Here is a 15,925-nt window from a genome sequence, read left to right as displayed (position 1 = left end):
TCCATGGCGTAGGATATATTATTATTTGTAAGCAGGTCCAGGTAGAGCGGAGTTGTCTATTGTGTCAGTTCAATACAGGGGGAACCACTAGGGGTCGCCAGTGGTATAGTTCTAATTTATCTATGTATTAAATCAGTAATGTTTTTATTAACTCTGCAACTTTGTTGCTATAATTGTATTCACTGATGTTACAGTGTGCTATTGTTGGCTGACTTCCAAGTCACTATTTACTGGTATATAGATCCACTAGAGCTCTCCCTGTCTGTGAATATTTTTCCTCCTCACTTTCTAACTGTTAATGGACATAAGATCTGATCCCTAAACACCATATCATTGCTGTCTAAAAAAAGGAAATAATAGCCCTCCCGACATGTTTCGCCAAGATGATGGCGTCCTTAGGGGTGCCGGGGCTATATATGAGTGTTGGAAATGAGGAGTCGGGCTTTAAAGACTCCGTTTGTGATGTCAGAACGGCCCGACCAATACTGGATTGGTCATCCATGGGGTTTACGGGATTTTGTCCAATGGTTGGTACCTGTCAACGATATAAAGAATTCCAATTGGAGCTTAATACTTACGTCCTACTCGTGCGCCGCGCATGTGAACCGACTTTACTTCTTTTCACCGAAAGGATAGTGACAGTGCGCCTGCGCTGGCACTTAGATTACAGGTCCGTCCGTAGGAGTGTTAAAGTGCGCATGCGCATGGACTTTGATTTTTTCATTGCGTAAGGTGGAAAGCGCATGCGCCGGCACCAAGGCCCTACATCGGGCTGTCAAGTACGCTTGTGTGGGAACTTAGTTTCTTTACACCAGATGGTAAGTATAGGGCGCCTGTATTCGTACGTTTTAAAGTATACTCGGTGTGGCTCAAACCATTTGTAAAATCGATTTGGGCTACATCCAATCTTACCAGTTGAAACAATTATGTTTAAATTAAGCCAATGTATTTCTCATTGCTGTTTGTATAGATTTATATTAAATGTGCAACACATGATTAGCAATGGATTAATGATGACAGGAATCAGATTTATGTAGAATAATATAGTTTTAATTCTAGGTTGACCCCATTAAAGGAAACCTTCCACTTGAAGTGGCAGGTTTCCGATGGCAATACCGAGCACCAGCTCAGGGTGAGCTGGTGCCGGAGCGTATTTTTGTTAGTGTTTTAAACCGCTGTATTGCGGTTTAAAACACGTTTTAAACCTTATAGCTGAAGCTGCTTCGGCGCAGGGAGGTACGCGCTCGGCGCTTACCATGCGCGCGGCTCTCCTTCACTTCCTATGTAGCCGCGCGCGGTAAGCGCCGAGCGCGTACCTGCCTGCGCCGGCTATAAAGTTTAAAAAGTGTAAAAACACTAACAAAAATACGCTCCGGCACCAGCTCACCCTGAGCTGGTGCCCGGTATTTCCATCAGAAACCTGCCACTACAAGTGGTAGGTTTCCTTTAAGGATGAAAAAATTCCAACAAAATATTTATCTTGATAGATTATCAAATTATTCCAAAATAGAAGGTTTTTTTTAAAATATAATATATTTTTTCTACATCCCACATATATAATTCATTTATAAAACGCTGTTTTCTATAGGTAGGGCATAAGAGACAGGCCACCAAAGAGGGGGGGAGGAGGGGGAAGTACATGAAAGCGGGGCTGACCCCCTCTAGTGGATCTATATACCAGTAAATAGTGACTTGGAAGTCAGCCAACAGTAGCACACTGTAACATCAGTGAATACAATTATAGCAACAAAGTTGCAGAGTTAATAAAAACATTACTGATTTAATACATAGATAAATTAGAACTATACCACTGGCGACCCCTAGTGGTTCCCCCTGTATTGGACTGACACAATAGACAACCCCGCTCTACCTGGACCTGCTTACAAATAATAATATATCCTACGCCATGGATTTGTAGAAATTTTAATCGTGTGTTTTCAAATAGGTTTCAGCAATCCAAGCAAGACTTTTTAATGCGCAAACATATTAAAAGTTAAGTTTTAGACCAATGGGTCTGAGTGAGGTCCCTAGGGACCTTTTTTGTAATTAGCAAAAATCCCAGCGCAGACACTTCTTAAATACCTGTCCAAGCCGTGTAATCCCCGAAACAAGGTGAACAGTCCAACGAAAGTGAGTAGTGCGACTTTAGTAAATGAGCCCCATTGTCTTTGTTTGAAGATAAACAAGGTTTAGTCTCCAGAAGCGATAAGGTTTCTTTGCTGTAAGAACTATAAATTTGTGAAATAGTTAAACCCAGGAGCAGAGCACAGCGGAGACTGCGGAAAGCTCCAAAAAAGACCTAGATGCCTTCTTACATATAATATAAAATTTCGTTTCCTCACACCCCTCCCCTCTATCCCTTCTGGGTTAATCTTGATGGACATGTATTTTTTTTACCTATAATATTGTATTTGCAATGAAGTCTTTCCAGAACGATCAATTCTCAGTCATCTTTTATCAGCACTCTATGTTGTACAGTTCCTCCAAGAAATGTATGTGTAGTAAGACAAGTGGGTGTTACCTGTTGTAACCGGTTGTGGGGTAGTTTCCCTGTCCAATCAAATGTTCTCAGCACCGATTGGACACTATGAAACGGACAACCCCAAATGTTAATAACCACTATTAACAAACTATTTTTTTCATGTCCTGGAGTTATTACAAAAGAATTGCACATTATAAATATATAAGAAGAGATTATTTGTAAGTGAAATCTCAAGGGGAGTCTAATAATTCAATACAATTGTCATGTCAGGAGAGGGGCCCATGTGCAGGTCTCAATTACATGATATAGACTGAAAACACAGCAATTTCCACAACACTTCACTGCAGCGAAGGGTTAATATTCTCTGTTCATTAATAATGGTTAAGTTCTAGTGAACCCCAGTTAGGTGAAGTAGAACCTTATCACTGGAAGGTAAGGTTATCTCCACACACCTTTATCTCAGAGCTAAAGTTACTGTATGGTTAGTCTAATTCCTGCCATTGTATTTCTTACTATTGATCCCTACGGTATAAAAAGAGTCATCTCCTGACAGTATCATCAGATATGTGAAGTATAATGAATATAGAGACCTTATAACCACAGCAGAGTTATAATTCCCTGCACAAGGAATGAACATAGGAGTTGCTGTATAGGATTATAAACGAGAATCTTGGTTTCTTGTACAATGCTGTCCCAATGGTCAGAACATCTAATAAGAGTATAAAAGCACAATCTCAATTTAATTTGGTGTCTGTGTTTAATTGTTATACAGGGTGGGATTTAGTACACACTGGGGGTCATTTATCTATATTTTTTATTCCTATTTTTTTGGTGCATTGCAATTTTTGCGCATTTTTGGGGACTTTTTGAAATGTTCACTGAAGTCCGCCGGACATCACTAAGACAAATTTATCTCCTAATCTGGATGTGCTAAATGTCGGAAATTACATTTATCTATTAAAATGATCTAAAAATTCCGACATTTTTTGGCGCTAAAACTCCAGACGACACCATACTTAAGGAAAACTTAGAAAATGGAAAGAAGCGACTTGAGACATTTGTGCGACAATTTTGAGACATTTGTAACAAATGTCACAAAAAGAGATCTGAAAAATACCCCATGTAACACAGAGAAAAAGTGAGATTGATAAATTACCAGATGGAATAGCAGAAAAAAGACAGGCAAAAACAAGCCACAACGGAGATAAGATAAATGACCCCCACTGACTTTATTTGGAGTGGTTCTGTCAAATATTTAGTCATACTTTTGTGTATGTTGTTATTAACAGCAGGACTGTGAATAATTGATTCATATTACAGGAATAAAACTTTTCCAAATCTACTTGGGGTTGTGTCCTCAAATTGTTGTGCTCTTACGTCTCGGGATTGTACTGCACCTCTGGCATTTTTCTCTACCCCAACTGCTGTAGTATTCAACCAGAAGTTTGCTAGAACAGAGGGGCTGTAGAGAAGTTCAATGCAGTAGTCATGTCACTGAGCAAATATCCATAGTCTTATACTGGCAGTCAGAGGCAACCTTTTTGCCTCCATCTGCACAATATATGTCAGCAGGGGCCATAAAAGCCTTTGGGGGATGGATGCTACTGTATTGCATCCATCCCAGGCCTCCACTGAGTGTACACTCAAGGAGGTCCCTAGTAATGTAACTATCTATATCAGGACAGTCACAACACTTAGGAAACGACATGAAAATCAGTAGCAGCCAGTGATTGGCTGGTGGTTCACTCATTCTCTCGCTTTTAAAGGATTGAACTGGACAATGTATTCTCCTGTATGTGTATACACCTGGATATGTCCCAGCCTTTAGTTACATCTTCCTAACTTATCTTTACAACGTAGATCAATAAATAGTCTAAATTTTGCCTTTACACACAGTCACAGTAGCATTTGGTAGGGAAAATGCCCAAGTCAAAACATCATAAAACCTTTACTGTTTGAAATGGAGCATTTAATGCTGGAGGTATAACTTTATACCTCATATTTATTGGCTTTGTTTACGAAAAAAAATTCTCCAAATTCTTCTTTGAAGACTTTCCATGAAGTTTATAGTTTTGTTATACAAGTCCTAAAGGTGGTTAAGGATGGGAAAATAACTGGCAAAGTCACTGCAGTTCCAGGCATTTGCAAAGATTGTAATTTGCCGCATTAATTGACATGTTAAAGGAAATGTATGCTGAAAATCCATCAAGATAAACAAGGGACACTTACTCATAGATCCAGGCATCATGGCTGTGGTAATCTACTTATATTTGTTATCCATAACCTCCTTCCTTATAAAATCAACTTTTAAAATCATGCAAATGAGCCGTAGGGGCTACCCTATCCCCTCTGTGATCTTGTGCAGTATTCTGTATTCTCAGTACTTAGTGAGTAGGGTTGAGGGTTAGATAGTGTAACAGTCTATAAAGCCAGATCACAGTGGGGCTAGGGCAGACTCCAAGGCTCATTAGCATAGTTTTAAAAGTTGATTTAAGAAGAAAGGAGGCCATAGATATAAGAAGATTATCACAGTCACAGTGCCTGGACCTATGATTAAAGGAGTATTCACATGAAGACAATATTCTTACATATACTCAGGGTAACAAAATAATACATTCTCTAATATAATGTTATTAACAAAAATACAGGATTTCACAAATATAATTCCAACCTGTCTCTATCAGTCCTGGTGTATATAATTTTCCTTACCCCTAGACCTGACCCTAGATCTTCTGAGTTGAGTGTCAGCAGACATATTATTCTCCTGTCTGATGCTGCACTGAGCTCCTCTCTGCACTCCAGGACAAGCTCACACATACACACTGACTTCCTGCCAGCAAGCAACACATCACATTGTGAGGAGAGTGAAGCTACAAATTACAGGCAGATAAGGTCTTTATCCAGGGGAGGGAAAGAAATTTAGGCATTTAGTAGATCTGACAGTATGTTATGGCTGATATGGCTGAGATGTAGCAGAGCTGAGAATGTCATGTGTAATATGCATCTCATGGAACTCATCATCTCTGATCTGTCTCATTTCTCTTTCCAAGTATCAGATACTAGTGAATGTTCAGAACCCAGATTAAAGTGTACATAAACCTGTACCCTGATTATCTAACCACATTGTCAACTCACAGCACTAGATGGATCATGAAGTATTTGCTTGGAGAGTCCCCACCCACACCCTGCAATCACTGACCGATAGGAGATAAACTGAGTAAAATTGTAAAGTAAGGGCTTAAAAATGATCTTTATTGTGTTAACATCACTACGAGATTGAAATTTGAGAATTTTCTTTTATGAGCAAACCCTGTTACGTGCCCCTGGTGTATCATGATGGATTTTGTTGACTGTTATTCTTCTTTAAAAAAATGAGACGTTTTAAAAATATTTTTGTTGTAATCTGATCAGTAAATTTTGCCTCAATGTGAAAATAACATGTACCTTTTAATACTGATCTTGTATTTTGTTGCAGTCCAGTACGACCTTAGAATACGGACGCATCGTGATTTACACGACAAGTCTGCGCGTGGTAAGGAACACTTTTGAGAGGTGTGAAATGGTCCGGAAAATCTTCCAGAATCACATAGTAAAGTTTGAGGAAAAGAATATTGCTCTCAATAGTGAATACGGTAAAGAGCTTGACGAGAGATGTCGCCGGGTATCTGAAATGCCATCTCTACCTGTTGTATTCATTGATGGCCATTACCTTGGGGTGAGTGACAATGTATATCATACTTTATTTTATTTAGATTTGATTTGATTAAGTTTACTGTATAGTGTTAAAGGGAACCTGTCATTAGAAATAAACCTTTATCAGTATGTTGTCAAGCAGCTGAGCAGCTTCTAGTTGATGTTTCTTTCATGATCCAGTATGGTGGTATCCTCCAGAAAATCTACTTTTAAGTGAGATGTAAATTGGTTTTATAAAGTCAAGGAGGCGGAGATTATAACACTGAAGTCAAGCTCTCTCTTCCTCAGAAATCCCCCTTCACTGTAAATAATTGTCCTGCATCCAGAGACATCGGTAACCGGATCTCCTGAAGTACGATGCATGATGTCAGTCACAGAGGAGGTGGTGTTCAGAGATCCCCACTTTGTCTTAAATGTTAAACTCTCTGCCTCCATGACTTTATACAACCAATTTACATCTCACTTCAAAGTTGATTTTCTGGATGATGCCACCGCTATGCTCCACGAAAGAAACATAAACTAGAATGTGTTACGCTGCTTGACAATATTCTAGTTGTGGTTTATTAGGCCAGTTGCTGATGGCAGGTTCCCTTTAAGGGTAGAGGATAGGATCCCCTTTTAAAACCCCTTTGATTCCCAATAAAACAAACAAAGAAATACAGACATGAGTGTAGTTAAGGACACACAGGTCATAACCAAGATAGCAGCAAGGTAAAGAAAGGTACAGCATAGAATATTCAAAAATGTAGCAAGGGTCTGAGAACGAGCAATATCAATTGAGTAATTAGTACAGCAAGTATCAAGAAAGTCAGGAGTTTATGTGAGGTTCCTGGCTGCTGATTCGTGACCCATCACTACAACTACATCTAAGACAGACACTGTGCTGCATGATGAGCAATATGAATGTTCTGCTGGGTGTGAACTAGTCATGAGAAGTAGTACAGAGCTACACTGGCAACAGATCTGACACCTAATCTGCCCCCTTCTGCCGGAATTACCTGTCTAAATGTAGAAGTCAATGGAGTGCAGGATGGAGCTTAGGCTTCATTCACACACACGTGCGGCATTGTACCACTCCGTAGCCTGTAGAAAGATAGGACATGTCCTATGTTTCTACGTGATACGGCGTTGTGTGCTGTATATTCCTATAGCGCTGATGTATGCCCGTCATACTACGGTATGGCATGCATACATTGTCTGAATGTAGCCTTAGGCTACATTCACACTGCCGTATGGGGGACGTATATACGGCCAACTTATATATACGGCCGATATACGTCCCCCATAGACGGCAATGGGCACACGGCGCCCAACGTCCTATCTTTCTCCGTAGTACGGCGCCGTGCTGCGCTCACCTCCTCCTCCTCTCCCCGTGCGCTGCGTTGCCCGCTACGGTATGGTACGGTGGGCAACAGCAGTGTGAATATAGCCTTAGTCTGTAAGGAGAAGAATCCATGGAATTAATCCTGGGAATAAAGTTATGAAACATTGAAAGTAAAGAAACTCTAAATAGTCATATGAGGGTCTGGATACAGTTCATCAAGTCATACAGTCAAAAATTCTGAACTTTGCTACTACTAATATTAATAATAATAATAATAATAACGATAAACCTTTATCTATATAGCGGCATCATATTCCACAGCACTGCACACATCATAAGGTACATATACAGAGAAAATAAGGGCAATATTGTGGTTAGATTGCTCACAAGAGCTTGCAATCTATGAGACATATGAAGCTTTTTATGCATTGGACCCTTTAATGGTTTTAGCTCACATATACAAATGTGAATTACTGACCAGATAAAGCACCATTTTTATTTCTGTAGACTTCACAGCTGCAAAAAGTCTACATTGCTTACATGCAGGATGTCTTTACAGAATTTCCCAGCATTTGTTTTGGGGTCTAGATATATTGTTGTTGTGTCATGTACATCTGTAAATATATTATATTACTTATTACAGGTGCAAAGTTACTTAACTTTAAAATTATTGAAATAAGTAAATAAATTTAAGGTTTTTTTTGAATGTATAGAGAATGTTTGTGCATCTCAATGTTAGCAAGAAATGCCATTTAGCTCCTAGAAATGATCCCATGTAGCATATATACCAGATGGCAGGTATGTATACTAGCCATCTGCTGTCTTCCCTGAACCACTACGGCTAGGGCAGAAGATATAGCAGAGGTAACAAAGACATGCTCCATGCCAGCCAATGAACCTGAACTGAGAGCCATTCTGTAAGATCGACTCCAATGTTGGCGGAATTAGCGTGTCTATTCATTGCAAACCAGAAACTTAATTTTATTTATTAAAAATTCCGACTCCTGACGTCGGAAAATTGTCGCTCAATTTGGGCACAGCTTTTGGATCCTGACACTTTTTCTGCACTTCTAGTCTCCCAACACTTTTTGGCAGAATGTTTAGTACATAACTAGACCAACAAACAGCAAGTCCACCAACTTCTAAACCCCTTTATAACATTTTTATATCGGGCGCCAGGAAAAAGACCTTGTGCCACGAATTAATAAATGTGCCCTACCAAGCTGGCAAACTGCAGTGCTTGTGTGGCACTATATTTTTGGATATGGGTTATGATTCCATTGGTCAATAGATTTTAACTACAAAGGTAGTGGGCGGGTGCACTTCAGAGGTAGTGGGCGGGTGCACTTCAGAGGTAGTGGGCGGGCACACTTCAGAGGTAGTGGGTGGGCGCACAGGGAAAAACAAAACCCTTTCGTGATGAAATATAGGAATATACATGTATAATAGGGGGTGTCATGCCAGGTTTTTTCTTGTTCATCAGTAAATTCTCTGAAAGGCCCACTTCTAAGACTGTAGAGCAGTGGTGGCGAACCTATGGCACTCAGGCCATCACAGAACAGACAGGGGTCACCAGACGGGAACAAATCCAACAGAATCTTCCTGCAGTCCCAGGCAACTTTTAGTGCTGCTTTTAGTGCTATTTTAAAGCAACACTTCATTGGCTGTTTGGAATGGTGGGAAAAGTGAGAAGGTGTGGACAGGGCTGCAATATCTTTGAAAGTCATCCTGCTGGACTCACCATTCTTCTTCTACAGACCCTGGAGAGAAGCTGCAATGATAGTCTGAATTTGCCCACCTTCTTTCAACTGTATTGGTGGCCTCAAGGGCTGATACGATTGAAAGATGTGGAAGAACAGGTAGCAATAAGTTACTGCTTAAAATACCATGTTGGCACTTCGTTAAATGTAAGTGGTTTTTTTGTATTAGTTTGGGCACTTGGTCTGTAAAAGTTTGGCCATCACTGCTGTAGAGGGTCTCTGTCTCTGGAGGGGGTATCTATCAACTAACAACTCTGTAGTCCTGGCAACTCTGAGCTTTTCTTAGATTTCCTCCCACTTTTTAGACAAATGATCATAAAAATCCATTTGCTTGTATGACCAATATGTCAGTTATGGACAGTTATGGAGCTATGATCCACCCAGCCCATGGCAAAATGCATATTTGGAATTTGGGTAGCAACGCTAACGCATAACTGTGTCTCAATTTGGTCTAGCATGCACGCTGCCATCTTGGATAACATATTTTGGTAAGACAGCTGTGAGTCTATGCTAGAGGCATACCAAAACTGCCATATACTGCATATAATGAAGTATATGGTAGAAGCCTCTATAGCAGTGGTGGCGAACCTATGGCACGGGTGCCAGAGGTGGCACTCTGAGCCCTTTCTGTGGGCATCCGGGCCATCACCCCAGCACACCAGACAGGACTCAAAGAATCTTAAAGTGATACTTACTTTGCTACTTGGGACTGTAGGAAGAGGGAGAATGAGTAGACAGGGCCAAATTATCTCTGAAGGACTTCCTGCTGGCCCCACGATTCTCTGTGTTCAGAGGGACACTGGAAAGAAGCTAGAATAATGCAAATTTTCCATCTTTCTACTGTGTTGCTGTCCTCAGGAGGCCAATATGATTGAAAGTTGTTGAAAAACAGGGAGCAATAAGTTACTGCTGTAATTGTTGGTGGCACCTCGTAATAAATAAGGGGGGTTTTTGGGTTGCAGTCTGGGTACTTGACCGCTAAAAGGTTCGCCATCACTGCTCTATAGGGTTGTAATACGCTAGGTGGTCTAGAAATTTAAATAAACCCTAAAAATTTAATTACCTCCCTTCCCTAGAACACAAATAAAGATGAACAAAAAAATCATAGACATGTTAGGTGTCCCAGTCAAAAGGTGTCCCAATCAAAGAGTGGTACAGTCCCGAATAGCAATAAAAACAGCTTTTCCTGCAAAAAATGAAACCCCACACTGCATACACTGAAGTATGAAAAAGTTATTGGCATCAGAACATGTTGAAATAAAGAATTTTTTTTTTGTACAAATGGTTTTCATTTTTTAAAACCTATTCAAACTTAATTAAACCTATATAAATTTATGATCCCGGTGGTTGTACCAACCTAAGGATTAAAGCGGAGGTGTCATTTGGAGTGCAGAGTTCTATTTCACTGCATTTGGAATCCCCTCTCTTCCCAGTATACAACAGGGAATGTTAAATACTGTCCCTAGGAAGTACAATTTGTTACACATAAAACAAGCCCTCATACTGCTCTGTACATGTAGAAATAAAAAAGTTTGGGCTTTTTGAAGGTGGGAGTGAAAAATGGAAACTCACATGCCAATAAGAGCGCAAAGAGATTAAAAAAAATGAAATTGCCTTCTTCTTTCCATAGATCGCACATATAAATTACTTTAAAATTAAATGATAAACATGTTAGGTATCCCCACAACCCAAAATCCCCAATCAAAATACTTACCTTTACAGTGAATGACCGTCCATGTCCAAATCGCTGCCAATTTTTGAACAAAAATGATCAAAAGTTAGTAGAGCTGATGATTTCCGACAATGGCGATACAAACCCTATTTTCTTTAGCAAAATTTTGGTTTTATAGGTATTAAGGCAACATTAAACAACAAAACTATATTTCGGAGCTCCATGATCATCCTGTCATTTGGATGTGTCATTGGAATTGTGCAGTGAATGTATTTCTTTGTCAATTTGGCTACATGAAAACTTCATTGATATTTGCTCATCTCTAGTCCACTCTATCTACAGTCCTTTTATATTCTTGGAACATGGATCATATTAAAGTGTTATTCCGGCTGTACGTGTTCAGCCTGGCTGCACAGCACCCCCTGCCTAATGCACACAGACACTGCAGATGGTTACAACTTATTATAACACAATCATTAATCTAATTCTCATGGGCATGTTACACTGCAATATCACGTCTATACATAATAATTCAAGTATAAAGATATTGCAGTGTATTGTATGAGCAATCATCCCACATAGGACTCAAACACCCCAGGAAAGTCATGGTGAATCTTTTTGTGACCTAGTACTTAAACTACAACCTAAATCAGCAGCCCAGGATGTGTCTGTGCACCATCCCCCACTGGGGCCTGACCTTTCTCGATAGCTGGAGGAAGCCGGGGTCTGGAATATGTGAGTGGCCGGCTAGTGCGGCCTAGTGCATGGCGGTGGTTGCGGTGCTTGGTATCAGGATCTTAGACCTCGTTTTGAGCTTGGCAGGTCAAGGCAGAGTGGTGGTTGCGAATACGTCCCACCATGTAGCTTGCAGCCTGTGAAGGGTCTGATCAACCCCACAGCAGGTCACTACATAACACAGGGGAGCACCGCAGCGGTGGAGTCTGCCTGATAAGGCAGGAGTTAATTGCTTTATGTGATGTAATTCCAGCAGCCAATCACATGTGTTGCACTCTGTTTCTGTGAGCTGAGATGTAATTGGAGGAGTAGCCACCACCTGACCAGTGGGAGTAACAAAACCCCTGGTCAGGAAACTTCTAGAGTTCAGTTTCCAGTCTACTTCAGACTGAGTACAGCTAAGAGTCAGTGCAGCCAGCACACCAGACCACAGCAGGAGAGCTCAGCTCCCTGCCTGAAGAGTGAGTTAGTTAGTGAGTGAGGAAAGGGGTATCATCCTACCTTCAAGGGTGATACATGAAGCAACCCAGGACAAGCTGAAGCATCCTACTAGGACACAACTATCTCCTAGCCTGCCATTGCATCCAGGCTGATGAGCCATCCCGTGGCTCCCTCCAACTACATCTCCAGCATTCCACCATTCTGTCAAGGCACGTTGCCTCTGTTCCTGTCGGTTCCAATAAAGAACTGTAAGTTGTTTTTGTTCAACGTCTGCCTCCGGCTGTCTCCAGGCTCCAAGAAAAGGCTAGGCCCCGGTGGGGGATGTTGCACATGAAAATGGAGGGAGAGACCGATAGAGAAGGTTTCTTCCGGGTGCAACCCTGGAGTGTAGATAAGGATCCCTGGTGATTAAGGATGGGACACCCTTGGTGGTACACAACCTGATCCAGGGATCACTAGAGGCACGTTGGTAAAGCATAACTTACAGTTCTTTATTGGCAAAAGGCAAAATTTCAGCTGGTTGGAGGTAGCTGGTTGGATCTCAGGTCCTCAGGAAGGTGTGCACACAGCCTGTTAAATCGTTTCAGGCTGGGTTAGGAGTGTTGGAGCAGAGTCCCTGTGGTGGCGCTCTGCATTGGGCCTGGTTTCCTGACAGGCCATGGTGTCAGGGCAGCATCCCGCAGACACCTCTGCTTCCTGGGCAAGACATTGAACCCCCAAATGACCCCCAAGCTCCCACCCCCAAGGGGTTTTATAACCCCCCCTTGTGAGGTGGCAAGCTCTTTCATCAAACCAGCTTGCTTCTACCATCACAGTAACACAGGAACTCTGATTGGTGAACAGCGTTAACCCTTGCATCACAAGGAGAGACTTTCAGCTGCATTACAATATTTCCATGCTGGAGACCCCTAGTGAGGTGATCAGGCTCACCAAGCAGCTCCTGGCATGGATAGGGATGAGTTTTGCAACACCTACCTAACCCTTTGCATTAGCAGGGTTAGCAGGTCATGTCTAGTCTCAATGTAATCCAGGGATTCATCCGGATCCAATGACACTAGCACCATGACCCTATGACATCCCATTGAGAATCTAGAACTCCTCCAATGTTCTGGATCTGATCCAAAGTAGGAGAATTCCGATAAGTGGTGTGTCCATTGGTATGTCCCCTTGTGTCCATTGTTCTTTCCTGGGAGATATCATTCCATCTAAGACAGGAGGAATAATTAAGTGTTGTCCACTTATCACCATTGACCAGCACAAGATAACTAACTCAATGGTTGCTGATACTTCTAGTGCTGCACTATTATTTGTACTCTGCTAAATTGTATCATATATACTGTATATACATAGATATATACTTCCTTTGCCTCCCTGAACTTGTGCAATCATGGAGTGCCTATAAAAATAATAACTAATTGACCTTGCGTACCCTTCTGGGGTCTGGAAATGTCACACTCAGACATTACCTACTATTAAAGTTAGCCAGGAGCTTCTCAATTATAATGCAGTATATTAGAACCTGAAAGAAATGGAAAATAATTTTTTTAAATGAATACATGGCTCCTGCCATCTTGGATACATGTCAGGATGCATTAGCAGGGGTGTTGCATCTGTTCAAAGGAACACTCCAGTCACAGCTAAGGCCCCTTTCACGTTGACATTGTTGGGGCATATATCCGGTTGCAAATTTGTGGCTGTATATACATCCCCCACACACGCCTATTGCGCCTGCTCACTGTATGGTGTGCACACAGAAAGATAGAGCATGGTCAACCTTTTCCTGTGTGTTCGGCCTGGCCCCGTGCATCACTATGGAACACTGCTGTATGCTCGCCCCGGCTATGGCAGTGTGAAAGAGGCCTTCATTAAATTGTACCTTGTGTAGGGCCAGAAGGCATAAGCATGACTCCAGGTTGTAGGAATACAATGAAAATGAGTCATGCTCCTCCCTTTAGGGCCTACACCGTGCATTATTGAATAAATTAGATGTGACTACAGTGTTCCTTTAAAATAGTGCTGAGCGCAGCATGTCCCAGACTGCATGGACTGCAGGAGGAGTCCTGTACGGTGAACTCTGAGCTGGGGACGATGGTCTGGGTGCCCACTGAGAGGGCTAAAGGTTCACCATTAGAGATGAGCGAGCACTAAAATGCTCGGGTACTCGTTATTCGAGACGAACTTTTCCCGATGCTCGAGTGCTCGTCTCGAATAACGAGCCCCATTGAAGTCAATGGGAGACTCGAGCATTTTGGGGAACCTCAGAAAAGGATGGAAACACCACGGAAATGGACAGGAAACAGCAGGGGCAGCATGCATGGATGCCTCTGAGGCTGCTTAATCGCACCATTATGCCAAAAGTATGGGCAACAGCATGGCCATGACAGAGTGACAGAATGAAGCTAGATAGCATCTAAAACATCCAATAATTGACCCTGACACTATAGGGGACGGCATGCAGAGGCAGCGGCAGCAGCGGCAGGCTAGAGAGTGGTATGGCGACATACCCTAAATGGACTCAGGCTTCAAACCAATGGGTGGCAGAGAGGAACCAAAGGAGGTGAGCAAGAAGCGCTCAAATAATATCGGTACATGATAAAAGTTTGCCAGTATATTTTGTGGATTACACAGCAGGGTGGCGACAAAGTTAACATGGAAGCCATGAAAACAACCCAAAATTCGGCCTGACACAGCTCGTTTGATAAGGGGACCATGTATGGAGGCAGTGAACTAGTAGTAGATTAAAGGTGCTGCAGTTAAAACTATGTTAGTTGGATCTTGGGATGGAGCTGGCGCTCCGCTGCCAGGCGAGCTTTCGCCAATCCAAGCCCCTGTCTCTAGGCTACTCCCCAAACAGCACTTCTAAGAACCTTTTGTATAAGATCAAGTGTAGTAGCGTTCTTATAAGTTTAGGATATGGCCGGTGAGGGGAATGTAAACAGATGCGCAATAAGCGCTGAAATAATATTGGTAAATGATAAAAGTTTGCCAGTATATTTTGTGGATTACACAGCAGGGTGGCGACAAAGTTAACAAGTTTGTTGTGGAAGCCATGAAAACAACCCAAAATTCTGCCTGACACAGCTCGTTTGATAAGGGGACCATGTATGCCTACAGTTCATGCCAGTCGCTGCACTGGCTGCCAGTCTCCTTTCGAATACAGTTTAAAATAATAACCCTCATCCATAAAGCTCTGTATAATGCTGCACCCCCCTACCTCTCCTCTCTTATCTCAGTCTATCGCCCAACCCGTGCTCTTAGATCCGCCAGTGATCTTAGATCAACCTCTACCCTAGTGCGGACCTCCCACTCGCGTCTCCAAGACTTCTCTAGAGCTGCACCAATTCTATGGAATGCTCTGCCCCGGACTATCAGACTAATACCTAACCTCCAAAGTTTCAAACGTGCTCTTAAAACCCATTTCTTTAGGCAAGCCTATAACACTCATTAACTGCATGAAGTTTTAACTCTTCTACTAACCCGTCCTGTGTCGTCCTCCCATCTGTTATCCAGCAACCAACAGGCACCAGACTTCTCTGCAGTCCCATTCACCCTGGACCTGGTATATAAGATGACGGCTGAGTGGTTCAAGCGACAGCAATTCCATTTATTATATTTTGTTCTATTCCCTAAGAAGAATGGCTTGACCATTAAATATTCTTTTACCTCGTGTTACCCCATCATCTTCATAAACCGTAAGCTCTGGCGAGCAGGGACCTCACTCCTGTTGTTCCATACAAATGTTGTGCTCTGTTACATTACATTTGTATTTGTTTCCTATGATTTGTAAAGCGCTACGGAATATGATGGCGCTATCTAAA

The 15,925-nt window shown here is 41.9% G+C and overlaps 1 protein-coding gene across 1 annotated transcript in view; it reads left to right on the top strand.

The window, feature by feature from the left end:
* The window catches only part of GRXCR1 (glutaredoxin and cysteine rich domain containing 1), a 46,083-nt gene that overhangs the window by 20,324 nt on the left and 9,834 nt on the right, over window positions 1–15,925 (top strand). Inside the window, exon 3 of the mRNA XM_072145436.1 lies at window positions 5,958–6,197. Coding sequence (XP_072001537.1) covers window positions 5,958–6,197 — 240 coding nt within the window. The remainder of the gene's footprint in view (window positions 1–5,957; window positions 6,198–15,925) is intronic.

The sequence above is a fragment of the Engystomops pustulosus genome, chromosome 1 (genome assembly GCF_040894005.1).
Source record: "Engystomops pustulosus chromosome 1, aEngPut4.maternal, whole genome shotgun sequence".
NCBI lineage: Eukaryota > Metazoa > Chordata > Amphibia > Anura > Leptodactylidae > Engystomops > Engystomops pustulosus.
Note: the sequence above shows the minus strand (reverse complement) of the source record. Positions and strands in the feature narration are given on the sequence as shown.